Source organism: Fistularia commersonii, chromosome 32 (genome assembly GCF_037954325.1).
Source record: "Fistularia commersonii isolate RoL2024-O1a breed Wild chromosome 32, RoL_Fcom_v1.0, whole genome shotgun sequence".
Classification (NCBI taxonomy): Eukaryota; Metazoa; Chordata; class Actinopteri; order Syngnathiformes; family Fistulariidae; genus Fistularia; species Fistularia commersonii.
Window position 1 is genome coordinate 5419773 of NC_141315.1, and position 22914 is coordinate 5442686.

At 40.7% G+C, this 22914-nt stretch overlaps 1 protein-coding gene across 2 annotated transcripts in view; it reads right to left on the reverse strand.

Annotated features, from left to right (window-relative positions):
* Positions 1 to 2958: 2958 nt before the first annotated feature.
* LOC147215233 (uncharacterized) overlaps positions 2959 to 22914 on the reverse strand; it is a 50574-nt gene continuing 30618 nt past the window's right edge. Inside the window, exons 3-10 of one of the 2 annotated variants that reach the window (XM_086139732.1) lie at positions 19292 to 19436; positions 16562 to 16768; positions 10210 to 10424; positions 9147 to 9277; positions 6443 to 6570; positions 5840 to 5957; positions 4652 to 4726; positions 2959 to 3551 (exon numbers count right to left, since the gene is read on the reverse strand). In XM_086139732.1, coding sequence (XP_085995858.1) covers positions 4663 to 4726; positions 5840 to 5957; positions 6443 to 6570; positions 9147 to 9277; positions 10210 to 10424; positions 16562 to 16768; positions 19292 to 19436 — 1008 coding nt within the window. In that variant the 3' untranslated portion in view covers positions 2959 to 3551; positions 4652 to 4662. The remainder of the gene's footprint in view (positions 3552 to 4651; positions 4727 to 5839; positions 5958 to 6442; positions 6571 to 9146; positions 9278 to 10209; positions 10425 to 16561; positions 16769 to 19291; positions 19437 to 22914) is intronic. The other variant, XM_086139731.1, reaches the window with a different exon arrangement.

Below are 22914 nucleotides of genomic sequence, written 5' to 3' on the forward strand. Positions count from 1 at the left end.
TTCAGAATTAGGTCTAGATCAGCAAGAAAATGTATCAAAAAAAAAAAAAAAAAACCACAGCGAGATGGTTTATCGAGGAAAAAAAAATCAGGATAAGTGACCTTTTAAGATCAAATTATTAGTGTGCTATAAAAATTGTCCGATCAGTGCTGCAATGTTGAGTTTCTTTCAAGTTTCTGTAAAAGTGGAATTTCATATTTATCACACTAACGGACACAACTCGATGTACTAGGAGTTCTGTCTAGTATGATTTTCTGTTTTCCCAGCAGATGTCATGACATGTTTGAACAAGGGGTCAATACTCTTATTTTTTGCTAAGCACATCCCCTAGTCTTATGTGAGACCATAGATTGTTGCTTATTTCTCCTCTTGTTCTTGCCATGTTTACACACACACACACACACACTTAAAAGATATTGCTGGATGACAGTGGATTTGGAACGTAGTTTGGTTTGCAGTTCGAACAAGAACACAGGAAATAGTTTGAAATCAAATTTGAGACCTGTGCAATGCTGTTTTGATTAAATTACAGTGTATCAGATATCTAAGTTATGTGACATTGACCTGCAAGATGAGGGGGGAAAAACCAAACTAAACATCATTTTGGCAAATAAAATACATTTCTAGAGTTTTGTTTTCCTTTCAACGTGAAAAGTTTTCATTTTCCTTTTACTTTTCATGGTATTGCTAAAGTAAGATTTACCTCTGAGATCTTTGTGTTGTTGTGTGCATCTGATTGTCTGTAATTTATTTCAATGGTCTTCTTGTGCATTTGCTGCTTAGGACTTTTGTCTCCGTTTGTCTTGTCACATTATAATACCTTAATCCTCTGGCGCCCCCTTGTGACAGATATGGGGTTCTCCATAGCCATTTACCTCAGAGCAGGAACAATAATCAGATGGCTGTTATAGTTAATTACTTCCAACGTTCTGTGTAAGAAATTGTCCTCAGATTTCAGTTGAACTGTTAATGTTTTCTGTTTCCTGCAACAGTAAAAAAAATCCTTGGGGTTGAGACCTTTTTGCCACGAAACAAGCTATTACCTGTTTTTTGACCGCGTGAAGCAGGCATTAACATTTTCACAGACAAGTGTCATTTTCTGGCATTTAAAGAATTTGCCAATAATTGGTGGATCAAGTTGTTAGTAGAAATAATTGTGGGTTAGAGCCCTTTTTGAATAAGTAAAAAGTTCACCACGACCATGGCTTTACTAAAATTACTTTCATTTTGTAACTGGAAAAGCTAATGAATGAACATCTATATGACAGATGAAGTGACATTAGGTTGAGCCATTTTGTTGGTAAAAGCTGACAACTCTGTTTTACTCAAGTGTAAAAAGTAATTTATCAGCACACCGGCGGTAAATATATTGCCTCTTAAACTTGATCTAAAACAATGAATGTATCTGAAAAGTAGCTATCAATTTGATAAAGAAAATATGAATAGGAAATGATTGAAATGCTCTAAATTATCATAGATTTTTTTTTTTTTTTTTAAATTTTTTTATGGTTAACTCATTCATTTTAGGTATGGCTTCTTTTAATTTGAAATGTTTACAATAAAGTGAAATATATATTAAGGGTATCCAACCCATCTGGTTTTTATGGTGAAAAGTGCTACGAGCATTACATTCACATTTTGCCTCGTGTTGTCCAGCCTTAGATTGGCTCATCTAATATTACCTTGCTTGTTTACTGAGACCGATGACCCAACCAATAAAGCTAAAACAGACATAAAAAAATGGATGAAACAAATGTGAAAATAGTAAAAACCAAACTGAAATTAAGATCAGCAAAACAACAGGAAACAAAAGAACTGCTCATCGTCCATCATAAATGCAGCTGGATCTCAGAATCGTCTTCTTTTTTTTTTTTTTTTATTTGAACTGCACTGAATGCTAAATGTTCACCTTATACAAGAAACAAATACAAATACTCACACTAAAAACAAAAACATACTGCTGGCTGCCTCTTCTGCTATTGTTGGGACACTAAGTAGGAGTTTCTGCTATTGCTCTTACAGAGAACCTGGCCTTCAATAGAACAAAGAAAATAGTAGAAGGAGAGAGGGTGGATCACATAGGACTATGGTTATAGGAACATTTACCTAGGCAATACAAATCTAACAGGACTCTTCAAAACTCTTCAACACCAAAAATGTGGGATGCGCCTTGTATATAAAAATACCACAATGGATAGGACGAGGAAAGAGAGAAAATATTAAGACTAAACCAGATTAGTCATCTTTTTTTCTTCAGACAAAATTCTGGGAATAAAATAATATCTGCAAAAACAGTTTTCCTGAGTCATTAAGATAAGTTTGCTTTAACCCTTTCCTGTCATCAGAGTGTGAAATGTGCTCATAGGAGAAACTGGGTTGTTATTTTATTGTCAGTTTTAAATGTTTCCCAGCACAGGTGAATCAGGCAGTCACACATTCCTCCTACTTCATTAAAAAAAAAAAAAAAAAAAAAAATCTTGTCACAGCTCAGAGTAACACTTGCGCATCCAATTCCCAATAACTAAACAAGTAAAATCTTAACTCATATAATCTTAAACTTCAGCTACAACCATGTGGATAAAGGGAAAGTTGATAATGTTTTCTGCTTCAAAAGATCGCAACAGTTGATATACTTAGGGGAACGAACTGTCGGAGCTGGACTGTGCAGGATTTCTTCACAGTAACCCATAGTTGTCGTATGCATTATTGCCAGGAAAGGGTTAAAACCCACTCAAGTACTATAACTGATGAGCAATCCTCTCTTTTAGTTTGACAAATGATATATATATAAGTTGATAATCCATTTGAAGTCATTCACACTGACGATTGAAGGAAAAAAAAAATAATTCTCTTCTGAGGCATGAGGGGCCTAAACAACACACATTAGTTACATAAGGGGGGCGAGAGGCGGGGTCAGCGGTTTCAGGGAATAAGGTCCAGAAGCACATGATGCCATAGTTTTGTTTTGTTTTTTTTTTTCCTCTTGTTCTCCTGTCGGTGTTTTGAGATGGACGTACGGGCCTACGTTTCCCATGAGCTCTGATGTGTAAGGGGTGGTTGACAGAGTCTCAATCGCGTGGCGCTAAAAACACTGGACTGTGTCCACAATCAGGCGTGTCCCGAAGAAAGACAAAAAAGTAACATCATCAAAGAGCAGAGTCGGTACTGAACCCAAAGAGACAGAGAGTAAAAACTAAAACGTCAAAAGTACAAATTCCCGGAACACTTCCTTTTGTTCCCGGTTACTGACTGATCGCCAGTCGCTTGTGTTGGTTCACTGTCTCTTGGTCCCAGTTGGTCGGTTGCTTCGTGATTGGTTTTGAGTGTCGAAGGGTCGGACGGGACGATGCCTCCTGCGTCCCTTCTGGTGCTATTGCTCGGTGAGGTGCTCTCTGGTCTCGCCGTGTTTGGAGGGCTGATTGGGCGACGGGGCCTGGGAGGGATGTGTACCAGAGGGCAGGGTATGGGCAATGGGTACCCCACCTGGCACCATGCCCTCTAACGCCCCTGGGAGGCCACCTGGAGCCACTCCGACCACACCTGGGGGGTATCTGAGGGAGGGAAAAGACAGGTCCACTTTGTTTGCCGTGGAAGACGGGAATCCTTAAATACACGCGATCTATTTACTGATACTACTGGCTCTTTTCCACCTTGAGGGGTTTTGAAAAACACAAAGGATTCACCTGCTCCCGTTTGATGAGTTAAGCAAGTAAACCGATTTAACCGCAGATAAAGGGAGTGAGGTTTAAGGGGCTCCCAAAGTGTCAATTTGCCAATCACCAACATCTGCAGATCCTTAAAGTACCAGTAGAATTCGATTTTATCCGTCTAGAAATAAATTAAAAATGTTGAAATAAATAACACTGGTAACCTCTAAATAAATAGTTTATGTGTTAATTCATAGTTTCTGGCAATTAGTCGCGTCCAATCATTTTCCAAGTTCATTAAATCTTCGAAAACTCATCTCCTGGCCCTCTTGACCCCCCCATGCTTTGGGAACCCCTTCCAAAGAGAACCATAATTTTTGTTTTGACTTTTCAACAGCTGCAGTTCTCCAGTGGTCAGCTGTGAGAGGGTAACATGCTGTGAGATGTGAGGAAACAAGCTAATAGTTGAGACTGTTTGTTTTGATAGCAGCTTATTTTAATCATTTTCAAAAAATAAAACTGAAAAGCGGCAGAGTTGCACGCTATGACTGTTGGACTCATTACAAAATTGCCTCTTTTGAATCCACTATTTACGTGTCTGCAGTTCGATTGCTTGGAATACGTGGTGGAAAAAAGCCCTTTTGAGAACATTTTCGAAACTCTTTCACTGAGGAGGGAAAGTTTAAAAAAAAAAAAAAAAAAAAAAAAAAAAACTACCACCAGGACACCATTCAGCCAGAGAAGGGGGGGGGGAAGGGTCAAAACGCCAGGACAGAACCCAGAGTAAGGAAACCTCAGAGCATGACACTATCCATGCCGCCGCGCCCGAGTGGCTTCATGTCATGCTTGAACACGCGAAACGGATATTACATATCTCTAACAGGTGAGGGATCTGACTGAGGGATCAGAGAGGACACACAGTGAACTCAGGTGGGAAGGGACAGAAGAGGGTTTCTATCCAGGAACTCAGGACGGAGCCTGTCAGCCTGGATGGTTGTAGTTACCTGCTCCTGATCTAGGCATTAATTTTGTCTTGGGGGACACCGGTTGCTACGGCTGGAAGAGTTTGGTTCACCTGGCTGCGTGAAAGAAGCACAATGGAGGCGGACATGCTGAAATCAGGAAGGGTCCACAGGGAGGGGGGGAAACAGGGGGACCTTCTGCTCCGCGCAGGAGGAACGATGGAGCCGACAGCGGACCGATTCATTCAATGCACAGAATTTAAGTGGCATATTTTCTTACTATCGTGATAGAACTGCAGATCAGCCTGAACCCCTGAGCTGCGCTCCCGGCTGAATTTCTGCTGGATGCACTAAAAACTCAATGTCACATGTGCAGTACATCACCATTACAATGCTACACCTAATTACGAAAAAAATTCTAGGGATACATTCAAATTAGGGGTTCAATTATAAAGTAAACTTGATTTAGTCTGATCACCTTCCCTAAAATGATGTGAAGAGCAAAATCCAAGATCAAATTCATATTTTTCCCTCAGGATCAGGACTGATTCAATATCTTTTTCAACTTCAGGATTGACAGAATACTATTTATAAATCATGAATGGGTTACAGTGCATCATTCCAGCCCCGGTACATGGAGCGTTTTCCCAAACAGCCGATGAGTGATTCAATATTTGGTAAAAAAAACAAACAAAAAAAAAAAAAAACACCGAAGCATTATTTCCAATCTGTATGAACAAGCTGTTTAAAAATAATTTCTGTTTGATTTTTTTTGTTTGTTTTTCTGTTTAAACATCAGCAGTTCAGCTTTATTTTCACTCATCCGACTTAATCATTAGCCATCAGTTGTGCCAACATTGTTATAATTTTTGTGCGATATCAGTGCTGTGCTGGGATGAAATGGCTTGACTATCTAAACTGTAAATGATGTATCTATATTATTATCTTCTTAACTGGAGGGACGACGCAGGGGTTTCATTAAAGGTCCGAGAGTCGGATATTTTGTCTTTAAATGGCGTCTTAACAATTTTGTGAAACCCTTTCTGAGTTTGGAGATTCAGACGGTTAACTGGCGTCATCATTTAAAAATGAGCTACATTCAGACAAGCATATTTTATGGATAACTGCAAAAGATGAGTTAAGAGATGGTCCTAAAAATAAAACAGGATAACGTTGTTTCAACTCAAACAAAAGAAACTATCATTAGCCGTCTGCCTATTGAGTCCCTACCTGTAGGCGGCGCCGTTGAGCTCAGGGTGAACACCTGGTTGATCCATAACTGCCCAGGGCGCCGTGGTGACAAAGAACTCCTTGTTGACGCAGTTTCTGAGGCTGTCAGGGATGCGGCCTGTCATGTAGCCACACACACACACACACACATAATTTAAAAGCAGCGAGGACCCCCGGCATGAATCGCACTCACTTAAAGCCTATAATTTGTTGGAGGGAATGAGTGGCCGCACCACGCCAACGTGTTAATGAGTTTGGACGGACAAACATATTAGGCCCGGGTTCACAAATGCAAATCACGATCATTTAACAATCAGTTTTTTCCCCCTTCTGTCTTCGCTCTGGGAGGCTGACCGGCAGGCTCTGCTCTGCTGAGCATCAGGAAGCTAATGATGACATCTATTAAGAGGTCCAGATTTAATAAAGGCTGCCCAGAGCCTATTGAAGTGGAAATGTGACATCTGGGAGAAGAAAGACGTGCAACAGGTCACATACTAGACCGTGGAGGGCCCTGGGGAGGGGGAGCAGGGGTCTCACTGTGGTACGACGGAGGGTAGGAGAAGAACTTAATGTCGTTTTGGGATCGTTCATGTGTCTGCGTACCGGTGATTGCTCTTCGGATCTCGGTGGCGGCCGCCTCCCTCATCTCCAGAGAGGCCTGCTCGCTGTACCACGCTGTGTGCGGCGTGCAGATCAGGTTGGGAGCATCTTTCAGGGGACCTTGAGCAAAACTACACAAGAGATAATAGAATAAAAAAAAATTCGACGATGAGCACCGGAAATTAGAAAATAACATTTTTCATAGTTGTGTAAAAATGTTGTCGTTTTTCTCATAAGGTTGCTACATCGTCATTTCAAAAATTCAATCTTGAAAAAGTGTTTTTCCCTCTTTCTCCAAACCGTTTCTTCTTTCATCTCAGTTGTTATTAAAAAGAGATTGTCTCCCCCTCCACCCCCTCCACCTCCTCCTCGCCTACCTTTGTAACACTTCCTGTGTGTGTGTGTGTGTGTGTGTGCGCGCGTGTGCGCGTGCATGCATGTGTATACAGTGTATAACGCCTCAGCAGCGTCCTGGATCCACATCATGCCGTGTGGGATGGAGGACCGAAGTTATGAAACGCTCTCCAGCTGACACACTGGGTCAGTGGAGCATCAGAGCAGCACAGCCGGTGCCGAGGGGCTGAGTTTCAGTTTTCTCAAGCAGCCGGCCGGCTGAGGAGCCGCCAGGAAAATGCAGCTCTAAACTCCCCGGCCGTCCCTGATGTGAGAACAACACATCAATACCTGTTACCCTCTGAGACCGCCAACGTGCTTCTTCGAAAGTTGGGAAACCGAGCAGCGTGCCAAGCTGTTATCTCTTGCGAAGAGCAGGAGGGGAAAGAAAAAAAAACAAAGAGTTCACTGCCGAACAGTGATGCGCAGCAGCGAAGAAAATGGAAAAAACTGGGACAAAAATGTGAAATTTTGAGCATTTTAATGTTTGAAAATACTGATGGGGGTTGGAGGGCTGCCGTCAAGGTACAGCTGCTGCATTTCTTTAATTAGACAGCGATATTGCTAAGTTTTGATTTGATTAAATTCCGAATACAATATAACTATTGTCCAGTTAACTTTAACTCACCGGCAGATGAGCAACAACAGAGAACCATCTATTTGGAGACACCAACAAAATAAAATCGGGATTAAAACAACATATATTTAATTTTAAAAAAAGTATTGCGTAAAGAACAGGCTCTTGTCCCATCTTTAGTAAGAATTATGAAGCTCACCTGGAGATTGAAAACTAGGCCTATATATAGAATATATAAATATCAAACACTGAACATCTGTCTTACTTTGTGCATAAAATATTCCTAAAGTCTCAAGATTGTTGATATGACATAATGTTTTCCAGTCTATGTTTGAATAAGATGAGCATTTTCATACAAAAGGCATTGTTTCCGTCTGAGAAAAAACAGTAAACACACACAAAAAAAACATACATCAACTTGTACTTAAATGTACTTAAATAAACATAACATAATAATGTGTCAAGCAGGCAACCTTTGTAATATATCACTCTAGCAGGCACAACTGCTAAAATTGTAAAATCCAAAATACACATACACATTTTTGGGAGTTTCACTTTTGTGGTGTTATCTTCAATTCTGTGCTACTGAAATTGCTTCATACACACGCGCACACACACACACACGCACACAGAAAGTCACACACAGATGGCAGATGCAAATATGCTCAGCATTTAGGAGCAATTAGGCTGGAGGACAATCTGACATTATCCCCGCGGAGCTCGGAGAAGTTTACAGCAGCATCACTGATTCTTCTCTGTGCTTTTTCTATGATGGACAGATTTAAATTGACGTTAAATGTTTAAATGTCATTGTAATTTTCGGAGCCTTGGCTGGAAGCGGCAAAATAAATTATTATTTTTTTGGATGGATTTAAATTATAATTGAATTATGTTTCTTGTAGATCAACAGCTGTTTTATGTGTAGCACAAAAAAAAAGTAGGAAATACATCTTAAGAGGAAATAGTGGAAATGTCAGGCAATAAGAAGCAAAGGTCTGTTTAAGGAAGGTCAACAATTCTGTGAAACAATTGAGGATCGAAAATAACCTTAATCATCCTTTACCTTTCTGTTCAACCAGTCTCATGTTATTGTTTTCCCTTTCAGGCAATTCTGTGCCCTCAAACTAGCAAATAGAGAAAACATAGAAATCTATTTTCCCTTTTTTTTTGGATCAACCCACGTATAAAATCCACACCTCCATGACTGTATTGCTTACTCCGACGAGAATCGAATAAAAACTAAAATCATCTGTAAAAAGCTGTGAAGCGGTGGCCTCGTGTCTCTGCCTGCCTGAGTTTCTGCACATCAGTTCGATGTTATCCTGTTTCTTAGCGCGGATTATCTTTAACAGCCCGTCTAGTTCTGTTGTTACTGTATATGGACTGATCCATCATACCTTATCCATCCATCTGGCTTGATATAAATATCACAATATCTGCTTTACTAGAGAAAATGACCTGTTCAATAATTAACTGAAAATAAAAATAAAAAATAAACTGATGATGATGAAATGATGATTAAGGCAGATTGATAAATTGCAGATTTTTAGATCATTTCAGTCAGTTCATTTTGAAAGCAAGCGGCTTAAGAAAATGTGATTATGAGAAAGAGAATTCAGACGCAGTTAGTGTACCTGTGTCTGAATGTGCAAAGTAAAGTAGTGATATCTTGATTTAGTACTAGTTATACTCGTTATAGTCCTACGTTTCATACTTTTTGACTGTTTCTATTATTACCTGAAGGGCTCTGTCTCGTGGACGTCCAAGGCGGCGCCACGTATCCTGCCCTCCTTCAATGCCTGGGCCAAGGCCTTCTCGTCCACCAGGCCTCCCCGCGCGGTATTGACCAGGAACGCACCCTGACGCATCTGCGGCACACGGATCACAAGATATGTCAGCGCAGGAAAAAGATATATAACCAGTTAAAACGCAGACAAAAGCCCAGGGGCTTTAGTGTGTTTTTTTAAGCCCGGTCGTAAAAGGCATCTGCTGGATCCAAAGCGGGACATCATCGGGGATTGGGTGTCTGCATTTAAGGGCCTTAATATGTGCGACTATGGACAGAAATGCAGAGGTAGAAGAGGAAAAAAAAAAAAAGACGGTGAAACCATTGTTAGAGCTGACACCTGGAACATTTAGGAGACAGACGGCACCTGTGAAAAATACTGTCAGATGTGGGATAGAGATCAGTCTTTATGTGAAACCAAGAGATGAAATGAAGGATGAGGGATGAGCTGCAAAATGAAGCAGCAGCACCACCACCTCTCGCTGTTTGTTGGAAGAAAAAAAAAGCCACAACAAAAGTGTAAGAGGGAGGAAGGGGAGAAAAAAATCAAATGAATATGCTCAGAAGAAAGTAATCCCTTAATCTTGACAAAAGCTGAAATCCAGAGGCATGAAAAGCCTTTACACTGGCAGTCTTTTATTAGGCCTTGGTGGATTTGACACACACAGAAACACGCACACATTTTTTTTTTTTTTTTTGTACTTTAGAAGCTGAAAGTGACTGCCAAGATTTTTTTTGGTGAAGAAGCGGTGTTCTTTCTGAAGAGGCAGCTCAGAATCTTGAGCTTTGTTAAGGACAGAGTTAAACTGGGTTAGGCTATTACCCGACACCTACACCTCTCTCTTCCCCTCATCGCATAACTCACAAAGCGAGCGAGAGCATAAAAGGCCCACGGGAGGCTAATACAGATATCGACAGCCGCTTTGGACAGCCGGTGAAGTTTCGCCTGCTGCCTGTAGGTGTCGCTAAAGGCGGCGCTGTCGTGCCTCGCCTTGCATCGACCGGCTGACTCACCTGTTTGATGGTGAAGTCGTTGATGAGGTGGTGGTTGTGCTCGTTCAGGTTGCAGTGCAGGGACACGCAGTCACTCTGGTACAGCAGGTCCTGCAGGGTGTAGACGCGCTGGACGCCGAGCGAACGCTCCAGGCCGTCCTGAAGGTAGGGGTCGTAGAAGATGACGTTGAAGCCGAACACCTTCGCTCGCACTGCCACCGCCTGCCCTGAACGACCTGCAGCAGAACATAGGTGTTACTTTTCTGGTTCTGTTCTTTTGAACACATTGTCACCACAAGAAATAAGCAAACGTATTGATAAATTAGGTAAAACAGTTTAATAAACAAGCAAAGTCAATATTAAAGAATATGTATGTGTGTGGGCGTGGGGGTGGAAAATGGTACTGGTCACTGGTCTGCAATATAGGAAAAAGAACTGTGATTTATTTAATGTAAATCCTTATATAATAAGGAATGGTATACTTTGAGAAAGTGGGTTTGTTTGTTGACATTTTTCCTTTCATTTATAACAGGAGTGTGTGGACTGTGCTGTCTGTCCACCCGTCCATTGCCCTGGAAAGGGCGCCGGCTTATCGCAGGGCCGCATACAGAGACGAACCACCATTCACACATCAGGGCAATTTTTCAAATTTATTTTAGTTATTCTGGAGGAAGCGCATGCAGAGAGAGAACACGCAGAAAGACCCCCGGCGGAAATCGAACCAGAATCCTCTGTTCTGCGAGGCAGAAGCGCTAACCACTGCACCCTCGTGCTGCCTGTAAATCCAGCCAAGTCATCAGCCCTTTTCTCATTAAAGAAAAAGAAGGATTTCCTGGTGATCTCATTCCACACTTGAATATATGAATATATGAATATACAGTAAAGATACCAGCAAAGCTGATCATTTTATATGAGTTAGTTCTTTTAAAAGTCCCATTAATCTCAGGTGTAGTTTGGTCGATTCACTCGGTGCACCAGATCCCACTAAAGGTCTGAGTAAAACTGTAATACCAAACGAGACAATTAATTAATGTTACTATTTTGCTTTTTCACAAAAATATTGAAATGTTACTTTAAATTACCTTGATTACAACATTAAAATGTTCAAAATATTTCAATACAATGCCAGTAAGTTAGTTTCAAAAAGAAACTAGAACATTCAATTAATTTGCCTTTATATGAAAGACTTTGGAAGATCACTTGACTTTTGTATGCAAAAAAAGAAAAAAAAAATTGAAATTGTATGAATTATTGAATAAATAAGATTCAAAAAATAAAATGTAACAATTGGTACGTTCGCGCATTTTGTGTGAATTCCTGGTCTTAAAAGTTCACTGGACAAATAGGCCTCTAAAACTAATCTCATCCTTGAGAAAAAAATTCCTTAACATGCAGACGCACCCATGTGATACAAAAGAAAGGAATGTGTCATAAATAATAAGACAAATAATAGAGCTGTGGAAAAAAAAAATGGAACAATGAACAATGTGTCCATATTTTTGTCGGTGACGCTGTGAGACAATGACTCAGAATCCAAAATCAGCAGGTTGCTGCATGCCCGGCTCTGAGTCTGCAGGATTTGTCACTGTTGCACAAGAAAAGGATCAATAAAGTTCTCTGGATTCTGAAGTTCCTCCCTTTTAGAAGTTGCACAAGTGCAGAGCATCGTTCCCCAATCTTTCCTTGCCCAGTCACCGCTGAGACATCACGTTACTAATTACCTCTCACTACTTATAAGATGCAGAGACAAAAAACATCTCATAAGTAGCTGGGCTGGTCACGCTGGACAAGGGTTCAATTTGAGAAATTACTTTCGGAAATGAAAAACGGGTGCGCTTAATATACTGGAATATAGTGCAGCTGCAACTGGAATTTGTTTAAATTAGCCATCAATCTGTGGCCATTACTCTTGGACTGGCAGCCATACCTGGCACCCATAGGCTTAAAATAACTAACTGTGTGCTTTTGCACCTTAAGTTTTCAGGAAGAAAAAAAAAGGGGGGTGGGGTGCAATCTCCTCCTTTCCTGTGCTCATATTAATTTTACTGTTTTAAAATCACATTCAGCTGCAGAAGTTTTTTTTTTCTTTTCGCTTTTTATTTCCCTGTGCAGCAGCTGTAATCTACAACTCAATCTTGCTATATTTTGACGGAGATGGTGGAGAAATGGAAAAATAAGGGGTGTACGGGAAGGAGGTCAAAGTACCAAGATTTTAAACTGGATACAGGACTTACTGTGGTCCTGTGATTAAAAAAAGAAAAGAATTTTCTCATAAAAGCAGACCACTGATTTCAGCAGTGGTCTCAGTGTCCATAGCAGTGGTGCACAGAACAGCAATAGGACCACATGTGAAAAGCATACTTAAAAGACTCAGACATTGAAGTCTTGGCAATAATAAGACTTTGTGGTTGCCAAACACTGAGAAACCCTCACTTAGGAAGAAGAGGAGTTTAACAAGTCTAACCATTCCATGTCAAAGATACTATTACTGTCCATCTAAATTTTCAGTGTAATTATTTCCACCTTGATTATCCTAAATGTTGTATTTTGGAACAACTGTGACAGAAGTGATCTGCTTTTGTTCATTTCTTGATATTGATGGATTTCGTGTGAATTCTTGAAGGTTTGGGGGACGGTCTGGGGGTCAAAAGTGGGATGAGAAAAGGTTGTCTCAGGCTACAGTTCATGTAAGATATGAAATAATTTCGAAAAAAAAGGGGGATTTTTTTTTTTATTTAGAAAATAAAATGTTCACACGGTGTCTTCCATGCTGTTTTTGTTTTTTTCTTATCAGTAGTAATAAAGGTTGTTTTTCAAAGATAATGAGAGCGACCTGCTTTAAAGTGAAGAAAAAATAATTTGAGTTTCCTGCCAAAAATCCCACAGCCTTTTTCATTTGAGAGTGATTGACAGATTGGCACATTTAGATGTGCTCGGTATCACATTAGCCTGGCAGGGATGCCACGGCCTGGGAGATCTGCTGTTACTCAGCCTGTACCGTGTACCTCTGCTGCACATTCCTGTCAGCCTGCAAAACATTTTATATTGTTGCACAGGGAACAACAGTACCAGGAGCAGAGTTATTGCCACCCATTAAGCCTCATCTGCACCTCACTCTTCTTACACTTTCTCTGTGTGTTGCACATTTGTTCACATATTAAGGACTGAGGATAAGACTCAGTGAGCTGCAATGCTAGCCCCAGAAGTCAAAGATGTGAGGAATACACTGTCCAGCCAGGCTGTGTGATTTGGTCAAGGCTAACATGAAACAATAAAAACAGCGGATGGGTGTTTTTTTAGTTCTGAGCGTGAAAAAGCAGCAAGAAACAAGTTAGAAATGCGGTGCATTGACCCATAAAACTACAACTATGGCAACATCATCATATTCAAATATTGATATGTGCTAGACTAAAAATGTCAACCGATACTGTCCTAAATGTTAACTGTAGTGGGTATTTTCTCCCAAATATGAATTATGAAATATCACTTTACTTTTGACATTGCTGTTTTAGTTTATGTCTTTGCATATATTCTATCAACTGGTGACTGGTCCGGAGTGTAAGCCGCCCCGCACCTCTCACCCCGCGAGAGCTGGAACAGGATCCAACCCCCCTTCAATCTTGAGTGCAAGATAAGCGGTATTGGAAATGAATGAATATTCTTTGCATAAACAGTATAGTAAATTGAATGTATTATTTTTCTTGAACCAATTCACACATAATAATTATGGATTAATAGAAAAAAAATCACAGAGTAAATTAGCAATTAGTCACATTTGAAATGATCCAGAAATTACAAATATATATACACACACATATATATATATATATATAGACATATATATATATATATATATGTTCAGGGATATGGCACTGTCAGATTCAGTTAAAGGACTGTTAAAAATAAGACTTAAAACTCATAACATTAGTTTTTATTTCAATGAGTGTATAATTTAGTTTATGATAATACTAAATTACTAATTCATTTTAAAGTCACCCATATCTTTGCTCCACGGCCCTTCTCCCCAAAGTAGCTAGACTGGCTGGCTGCATGACATTAAGATTAAAGTTTCTGCGCATATCTGCTTTTTCCTTTTTATTAGAACGCTAACCATCCCATTTACAGCGCTTCTCCACAATCTGGCTTTGTTCAGTCGAATTTACAGTTCAAATTGTTTGAATAACGAATACAATTGCCTGCCGGGGTAAGCACTAAAATGCTCAATTCAAAGAGTGAAAAATCGCAAAAAATGGGGCGCCCATTATTTTTTAGATAGGTTATTTTTTCTTAGGTTACAGTATCGTAACTTTTAGCGCTCTCACCCTTTTTTTTTCATTTGCTTTCCATTACCGGACAGTAGGTGAAATCTTCGGTCAAACATCAACTGAACCCAAAGGAGACCTTTAAATATCAAAGTTTGTAATTGCTGGCCACTTTTCACATAACATGGATATTAATGTTTTAAAAAGATGAACATTAATTACAGCAGCTTTTACTGCTTTTATATGACAGGAATTTTGAACTGAATCTACTAATTTGATAACTAGGTAAGCGAAGATGAAAGAGAAATTATTTTCATATTCAAATAATCATATCGGTTGTTACTTTTTACATTAAAATAACAAAAGCTTCATTAAATGTTCAGTTTTTCTTATTGATGTCTTTTTTTCTCATTGCTAATTAGCGTCGCTGATCAAATTAAGAAAACCATTTGTTCAATTAATTGTAATACACATTTATTTTAAATTACTTTTTGCAAGAAAAAAGGCTAATCCTTAGACGTGAAACTGTCCTTCCAAGAAAATAATCATTACTGCATTACTTGTAGGTATCATCTCTATTCTGAAGAGAAATAAGTAAGACTTAAAAATAAACTCGTTACAAAATTTCCGAATCAATTTCAAGTCACGGCGAGGATCCACAAAAACAATGTGGTTACTGTTAAAAATATCTGATTTTCATGGGCTCTTGATTCACACAAAAGAGGCATTCAAGTGGTCATATTTTTGTGGAATAAAACTCATCCATGCAGCAGCAACTAAACAATATTAAGCAATATTAAAACTCCAGCCCCACTGCCAACAGAAAAATAAAACCCAAAAAACTAAAATGTACAAATTAAAGTAATAATTACTTTCAGCCTACGGAGGGATGAGCTTCCAAGACAAATAACAACCCCCCCCCCCACCCCCCCTCCACAAATTCCCAAATCAATTAAACCAAATTAAGCAGGGACTCTACAAAAACTTGTTAACTCTAAGGCTAACTTATACAAAAAGGCATCAAGTGATCATAGTCTCACTTTTTGGGCTTGAAATGCATTGAAAAGACCAAAAATTATTAATCCTAAAACAAGGGCTGTACAATCAGTTAACATTTACTCGTGTTTTCGAAGACAAGAGTAAAAGCTGTGCTCTGCTGGTGCTTCAAGGGCTCCTCCTTAGCCTAATGCCGCCCCTAAGCCACATATTTCTTTTTTCCATTCTCTGCATCTGCAGCCCGCAGAGTTGTGGCATTGGCTTTGTGCGCGTATGTGTGTGTCTGTCTGTGTGTGTGTGTGTGTGTTTATAAGTCAGTCACCAGGAGGCCCTTGCTCTCCCCGGCCTCCATCTGACAATAGACATTGTTTTTGTGGCCGGGGAGAGCGGGAGATGAGGCCAGGGGTGGGAGGACTGGTCTGGAAAGGGAGTGACTCTGGGAATAAATGCTGGCAGGACCTGCTGTTTGGGCACAGCACGTCGACGCAGCTGTCTGGGACTGGAGGGGGATGTGTGCTTACGTGTGTCGGTGGGGGGGGGGATGGGATGTGGACATTGAGATAAGGTGGCACTCTGGAAAAGCTTGTGTGAAGAAGGAGCATCTGTCAGCTCGCTCGATGTTGAGACAGTGCAGGGTAACGTACAAAGCGCACACAATCAGCAGTAAAACAGGTGCAGATTGGGAAACGGTGCAAGACATAGCTGAGCATGAGGGGCCTTGTTGTGCAGGGAGGGCGAGGGACCGCGGGGACAGAGGTGAGGGTGAAAAAATAAGAGCGGGGAATAATAGAGATATAATGGTGAACATTAGAGCAGTGGGAGGTGAGAGGACAGGGTGGCAAAGGAAAGGAAGCGGCCCAGGAAGGAGGCGGAACAGACAACCTTGAGATAATCTGGGACGGGCAGAGGGTGAAAAAATAACCTTATCAGAACAGAAAAACAAGAGGGCATGGCAAACGGCGACAGGATATGAAAATGCACACGGGGGCGGGGGAAGGGGGGTAGCAGGGAGCGCCAAATCCAAATCAAACATGACAAAAATAATAGGGAAGCTAAGATTGAGTCACTGGAGATAGGAACCAAAAACAAAACAGGGCAGTGTAATTGTTAATCACCAAAGCCGATGAGTCCCAGGGTTTCGCCACGGATGCGGGCGGCGCCCGAAGCCACTTCGCGGATCTGCTCGACACTTTGGACCCGCGTGCCTTCCCGGAGGGCCTGGTAGAGCCAGGTGTTTCGTCGGTAAAGGTTGAGGATGTGGCACATGGTGGAGTCCGCTGTCTCCTCCACCGCCGCCGAGGGAATGTTACACACTGCGATGCCTACAGAGACACGAGACATCCCAGAAGTTGCGTACTTACTGATCTAAATCAGTGAAGAGATTTAGACCTCGGAATTGTCAATCCAGAGATCCATAAATAGTATTAATAAAATATTACATCGTAGCACTGTAAGTTACGGCCTCCTGATTACAATTTAAATAAATCAAAACATCTCTCAAACAGATTCAATAAAAACCGAACATTATAATCCTCCCGACGGGAGGATTTATTACACGAGTGTTATTGCACTGCATTAGTTAAGTGAGATTTAATCTTTGAAATAACATTGATAAATTCACTCTTACTTTATTGATATGAGCTGAGGTTGTGGAAATCTTTTTGGCACAGAGAAACAAGTTCATTTATGCTGCTCAGTATTTGAGCTAATGTACAACAGCACAAAATAATAAAGCTTGGAAACACGTGAGTAAAGGTCACGCGTCAGCCGTTGTCGAGTGTTTGTCTTCCGAGCCGAGCAATAAGGATGAAAGATGGTATTACGACATCGAATGACAACTTTTCAGATGTTAGTTTATCGAGACAAGGCATCCCTGATCTGACCTATGAAATATATACAAATATCAATAAATGCTCTCGAAAAACTTTTTCATCCAATACCTCCCTGTTGTTTTTTTTTTTTTTTTTTTTTTGCAGGTTTTTTGGGTATTTCTTTCACAATTTTTGGTTGCATTCTTACATTTTTGGGATGTTAATGTTTCATTATTTTCTGGTAATTTTACTAGTACATCTACAGGGAATTGTAAGTATCCTTTTGCGGATATTTTAAGTTGACTTACTGCCTCACAAAAGTTTCCCTTAATATTGAAAACCCCACAATTCAATATACTGTCAAACAAAGTGATCTGGATGACAAGAAATTAAACAGTTTGTAAAGACTTAAAATGCGTTACAGTCAATGTTTAGTCACAAAACCAGATATAACATTTCATTCATTTGTTTTACTTTACAAATTACCTTCCATGGCCTCTCGATACCTCTAGGGGGCCCTATTCCAAACTTCAACGAATGTCACAAGTGATGCGGCGCTTTTGAAAATATCGCGAATCCTCACCTCCGGGTCTTAAACATATATCTACTCTATCTGTACCTAACTGTAGCAGTGGGATCACAGTTTTATTTCCTTTGGGAAATTCAAACCTTGGGCTTCCTATCCTCCGACTGCACATTTCTTTTTCCTGTACACTTTCGCCGGCTGTTGCTCTCCTCTGATGTCCTCATCCCACTCTGTATCTCAGAGTAACAGCACCGCCGTCTCTGGACAGCGAAAAATATCCGGCGCTTGCTCAACCAATGGCCCCTTTTCTTTTCCCAGAGAACAGCAGTCATATCAGCGCCGCCTTCTCCAGGCACGATAGCTTTTGACTCCTGCGTTGCGAGGCCGAGCGCCTTCAGTGAGTGGGTAGCGGTTAGACACAGTATCTCATATTGGCAGGGAAATGGCAGCTTTGTCAACAGTAATGGCTGTTTGAGCCACCGTCCTGCTGATAAGCCGGGGTAGTGGTTCAGAGGCACAACTGAACTCTTGCTGTCTGTTGTTCCCGTTCTGTCTCTTTGAACATCCTGGCTCACAGCAGGGTGCTCGGCATTCATCTGACTCCTTAATTCACTGCGTTCTTTGATACCGTTTTGAAAATCTGTGCGGTAAAAAAAGTAAGTAAACTCTGTTCCCCTTCAGGCGAAACCACCGTCGGCTGTAAAATCGTGTTTTGAGGCATCGCGCCCCCCTTTTGCCCAATTACCGCGCTTCTCGGGATCAGCTGCTCCCTTCATCCGTACCTGATCACGATCAGCTGAGATATATCATGCGCAGAATGGCCAACCATTAATCAATAGGGGATACAACAATTGATCGGTTTGCTACTCCACAAGTAACATGTAAATGAGAGATAGCTAGGAAACTCCCACCAGGACCAATTTGATTGTGGTCTCAACCTGCGGTCTATTATTCTGAGAAACTTAGCATCGGCCCGCATCGGCTTGCGATAAAGTAAAACACCCCCACTAAAGTCACTAACAAGCAAGGTCTCATCATTGCTAAAATGGACGACACTTTAAGTCAATGAATTAGTTCTGTTTTTCTACTCATCCTTCGCCCGCCTTTTTTTTTTTTTTTTGGGGAAGGCCAATTGTGTTGGATGAAGGGGGGATATGCTGACATTCATTTTCATCCTTGGCTCTCATTTGTGAAGTGGAGCACTACAGTAAAGGCCGTATGAAAAGTTTTTCATCAAAGAAATATGACTAAACTGAGCCGGCTGTCAAATAGCTAAATGGCCAGGAAATGACCTGGCGAGCTAAAGAATCTGCTGAGCCTGACTTTTCTTTAAACTCGACAGACTACAGTGAAGTTTGAAATTAATTACAGCGCATTTATTGTGATTTATGAAAAAGCTTTGAAGTAACGGTGATATTGATTTTGAGGTCGTATCTCCCACCTGCACTGAAACAGCGGGGTACAATTCAATGTTGTTAAATTTCGCCAGGAACCAGGAGAAATCATACCGAGCTCTCCGGCAGCTTTGATGTCGATGTTGTCGTAGCCGCTGCCAATGCGGATGATGATACGCAAAGCTTTGAACTTTTCCAGGTCCTCTCTGGTCAAAGTGATGGTATGGTACATCATGGCGCCCACCGCCTCATTCAGCACCTGCAGACACACCGTCATGTCATTTACCCGATAACTTCACAGAAAACCGAAGGTGAAAAGAGTTGTTCTTTTTGACGACTGCATTTGATTCATTCGTTCTTCACGGTTCTTTCCATTCATTCATGAGGACTAAGAAGCGAAGCTTACATAAGGGCCCATGACAATCACAAGATCACATTCCTTTTAGAGGAGCCATGAAAATCACATGTCTGGCATGACTTTGGACACTTAAAAAAAAAATATTTAGGATTTCACAGCAAGGGGAACCACACACATCACATGGTTACCAGCAGCAGTGGTGCACTGTCATACAGAGTGGAGGGGGAAGCGAAACAAGTCATTATACTGCATTTTTAAGGGGCAGCAGGTCTGCACTCGAACCCCCCGTGGACTTCCTGGACAAAGGATCTGGCTGGGGGAGTGGACAGAGAGCTCAGGGAAGCCACTGGTCACAGAACAGACCCCTAGATGCTTCAAGGGATTAACGCAGCCCCCCCCTTCTCTTCAGTCAAAGATGCTTTTCTTCTTACAGCTTCTGTTGAATGTCTAAACATGATCGTCCAGAATTTTGAATTGGCAGGGTCTCGCATTAAAATGGCAGTTTTTGCAGATAACAAATGTTTGGGAAGATGACCCTATCCGTTCATCAGCCAATATGAGATTGGCATGTAAAGAACAATGGAAATGGACCGTTTCAGATCGAAGGGAAAAATGTTGCTGCCAGCCAATTTGAAACAAAGAATATCTGTATCAACATATTTTAGATTCTCTTTATGCTGGTGGGGGTGGCATGTAAGGCTTTTAATGTCGCAATAACAATTTATTCTGGAAAAAATAATAACCCAAACACCCCTGTAGTGGCCTACTGAAACTATCACATGAATCGGTTAATAAAGTCCCTTAAATGACAACACGGGGATACCGATGGGACTAAAGCTAATACATTTACTTCTTTCCGTTGTTCGGTAACGTCACGCGGCACTTGAGCAAACATTGGTTTAAAATGTAAAAAATGAGAGCAAAGCAAATAACATCCAATTTGGTGCGACGTCACTTAAACGGGCAAGGTGACCTGGTCTGCGGTTCAGCCTAACGCTGATCTAAAACTATTTCCCCTGTCAGCGCCTAAATAACAGCTCTGCATTCACCTCCAGCCAAACGACATTAGCGCTCCCATGATTCGCGAATCAGCTCGAAAATTTCCATACAGCTTTTATTAGACTCACATCCCAGCCAGGCCTTCAAGATACTAGTTCAAGGTTAAAACCCTCCTCACACACACACATATCGAGCCAAACACACACTGGCAGCTTACCTCCCTATTGTATTATTTAGCCTGAGCAATGGACCTTTTTTTAAGGAAAATAAACTCTGATTTAATCTATATTCCTCTCTCCACTGCAGCAAAGCCTTAATGCTTTTAACATCTATCATTTCTGATGATGTCTGAGCTTTTTTCTAAAACACAGCCAAGGCCTCTTTATTTGGCCCGGCTGAGTCTTTTTAGCCTTTAGAGCTCCTTCAAGGGATTTACACAAACTGGGAATGAAACGCTGCAAAACAACACAAAAATTGCATGCGTTATAAACAAAAGTGAATGAACTTGAATGGGTTATTGATCGCACACTTTCTCCATCCACTTCAGCAAAGAAGCAGTGATGGAAGTAGGAGGGATAAAACTTCTTTATTTCTGCCAAGGAGGTCACATTGGCATCCACATGCACTTTGTCATGCTCTTTTTTTGTGTGTCTGTTTATCAGCAGGATTAAACAATGATTTTCGGGAAACTGAGAAAAGGGGTGAATCACGGATCACGGAACATGTTTGGCATCAGGAGTGATCGTCTACGCACTCTAAAATAAAATCTTCATCCCAGTGAGACTGGGGCCGAGAGACCCCAAAACAAATAACAATTAACAAATCGTTTTAAAATCGAGCGATCGGCTTTGGAACCGAACGTTCCCTGTGCCGCAGTGTTGTTGAGCAAGACACTGAACCCCTAACTGCTCCCCTGGCGTTCATCTATGATGGGTTGATTGCAGAGAATGAATTTCCCCACAGGGATTAATAAAGGATGAATTATTATTATTTCTATTAAGATGGAAAACAGTCTTAACACAAAACACTGAGATGAATAATTTATCAGCAAGGTGAAAAATAACAGTCAATCGAAATTCATTTAGATTTTGGCAATTTCAAAGTCATTTCAGTCAGTTTTGAAACATTTTTTTCTGGTTTTATGGTATTCCCTATTCCGCGTCAAAGTGATTTAAAGTCTGTAAATAGAAAAATAGAAAGATCTGATGATTATCTCACACCATTTCCGATATATTTTGAAAAAAAAAGCAACTGAAATTAATAAATAGACACAATAAAATGTGAAAAATAACAATGATTTATCAATAATATACAAACAATATATATGTATAAAAATATATGTATCAACAGAAAATAATCAATTACTTTTCTTTTCTAGAATTCTAGACTTCTATTTTTAAATGTTCATTGTTGAACATTTAAAAATAGATTGTTGTTGTACTCATATTGGTAATCATGACACTACAACAATATACTAACCATCCTTAAGTATGTCCAAACAAAAAGACATACAGGTAGGGATAAAGCTGTAATCGGAGAAAGTAAAGTAGTGGGATACTTGAAATATATAAATTCTGATCCTTGTTTTCGTATGTGTCGAATAAACACATATTCTAGAAGCCGTCTTTACAAAAATGACTGTCGATTTGAGATCTTGTGCTCAAGATAATTCAAATTTTCTGACATTTTGGACATAGCCCAATCACTTAATGGAAAAACAGACAATTAGATGATCAGCTTGCGTCATTGGTTGCAGCCGTTAATCTCGACACCACGATTAGATGAACGCTCAGGCAGCATGTTATGTTGACTCTGTGTCACAGGGGCCGCCATCCAACTTTGACAAACCTCATGTGAAATTGAGAGACTATGAGGCGGACAGAAATCATCCAACATGGAAGACGAAGCTGTGTATTTGCGAGTGGTTTGTCATGCCTGTACCATCCCAAAAAAAGTAATGGATTAGCTGGCAGAAGACCTGCCATCACCTCGGGCAACTTTCATATTCCACCCTTGACCAACCTTTCCAATGAGTTTCTCCGGGCTTATATAGCGGAGGCGAGCGTGGCAGCTGCTGTCTGGCCTGACGGCATTTCACCGAAACTCCCTGAGTTAACTTATCAGTGCTGCATCTCTGCATCCATGCCGCAGAAAGACGAGATTGGACATTTTCAATCTACAACACCCCTCCGGCTATCTAGACTGCACCTTATTACTGTGAACTGCTGAATATGCCGGCGCGGGGAACATTACAATCATGTTTTTCCTGATAAGGCAGTGTTAAAACAAACAAAAAGCTACTCGCTCCCCATCGCCCAAGGTCTATGATTGAATTGATCTCTATGCAAATTCTGCTTTTTTAATATGTCCCATTTTCATA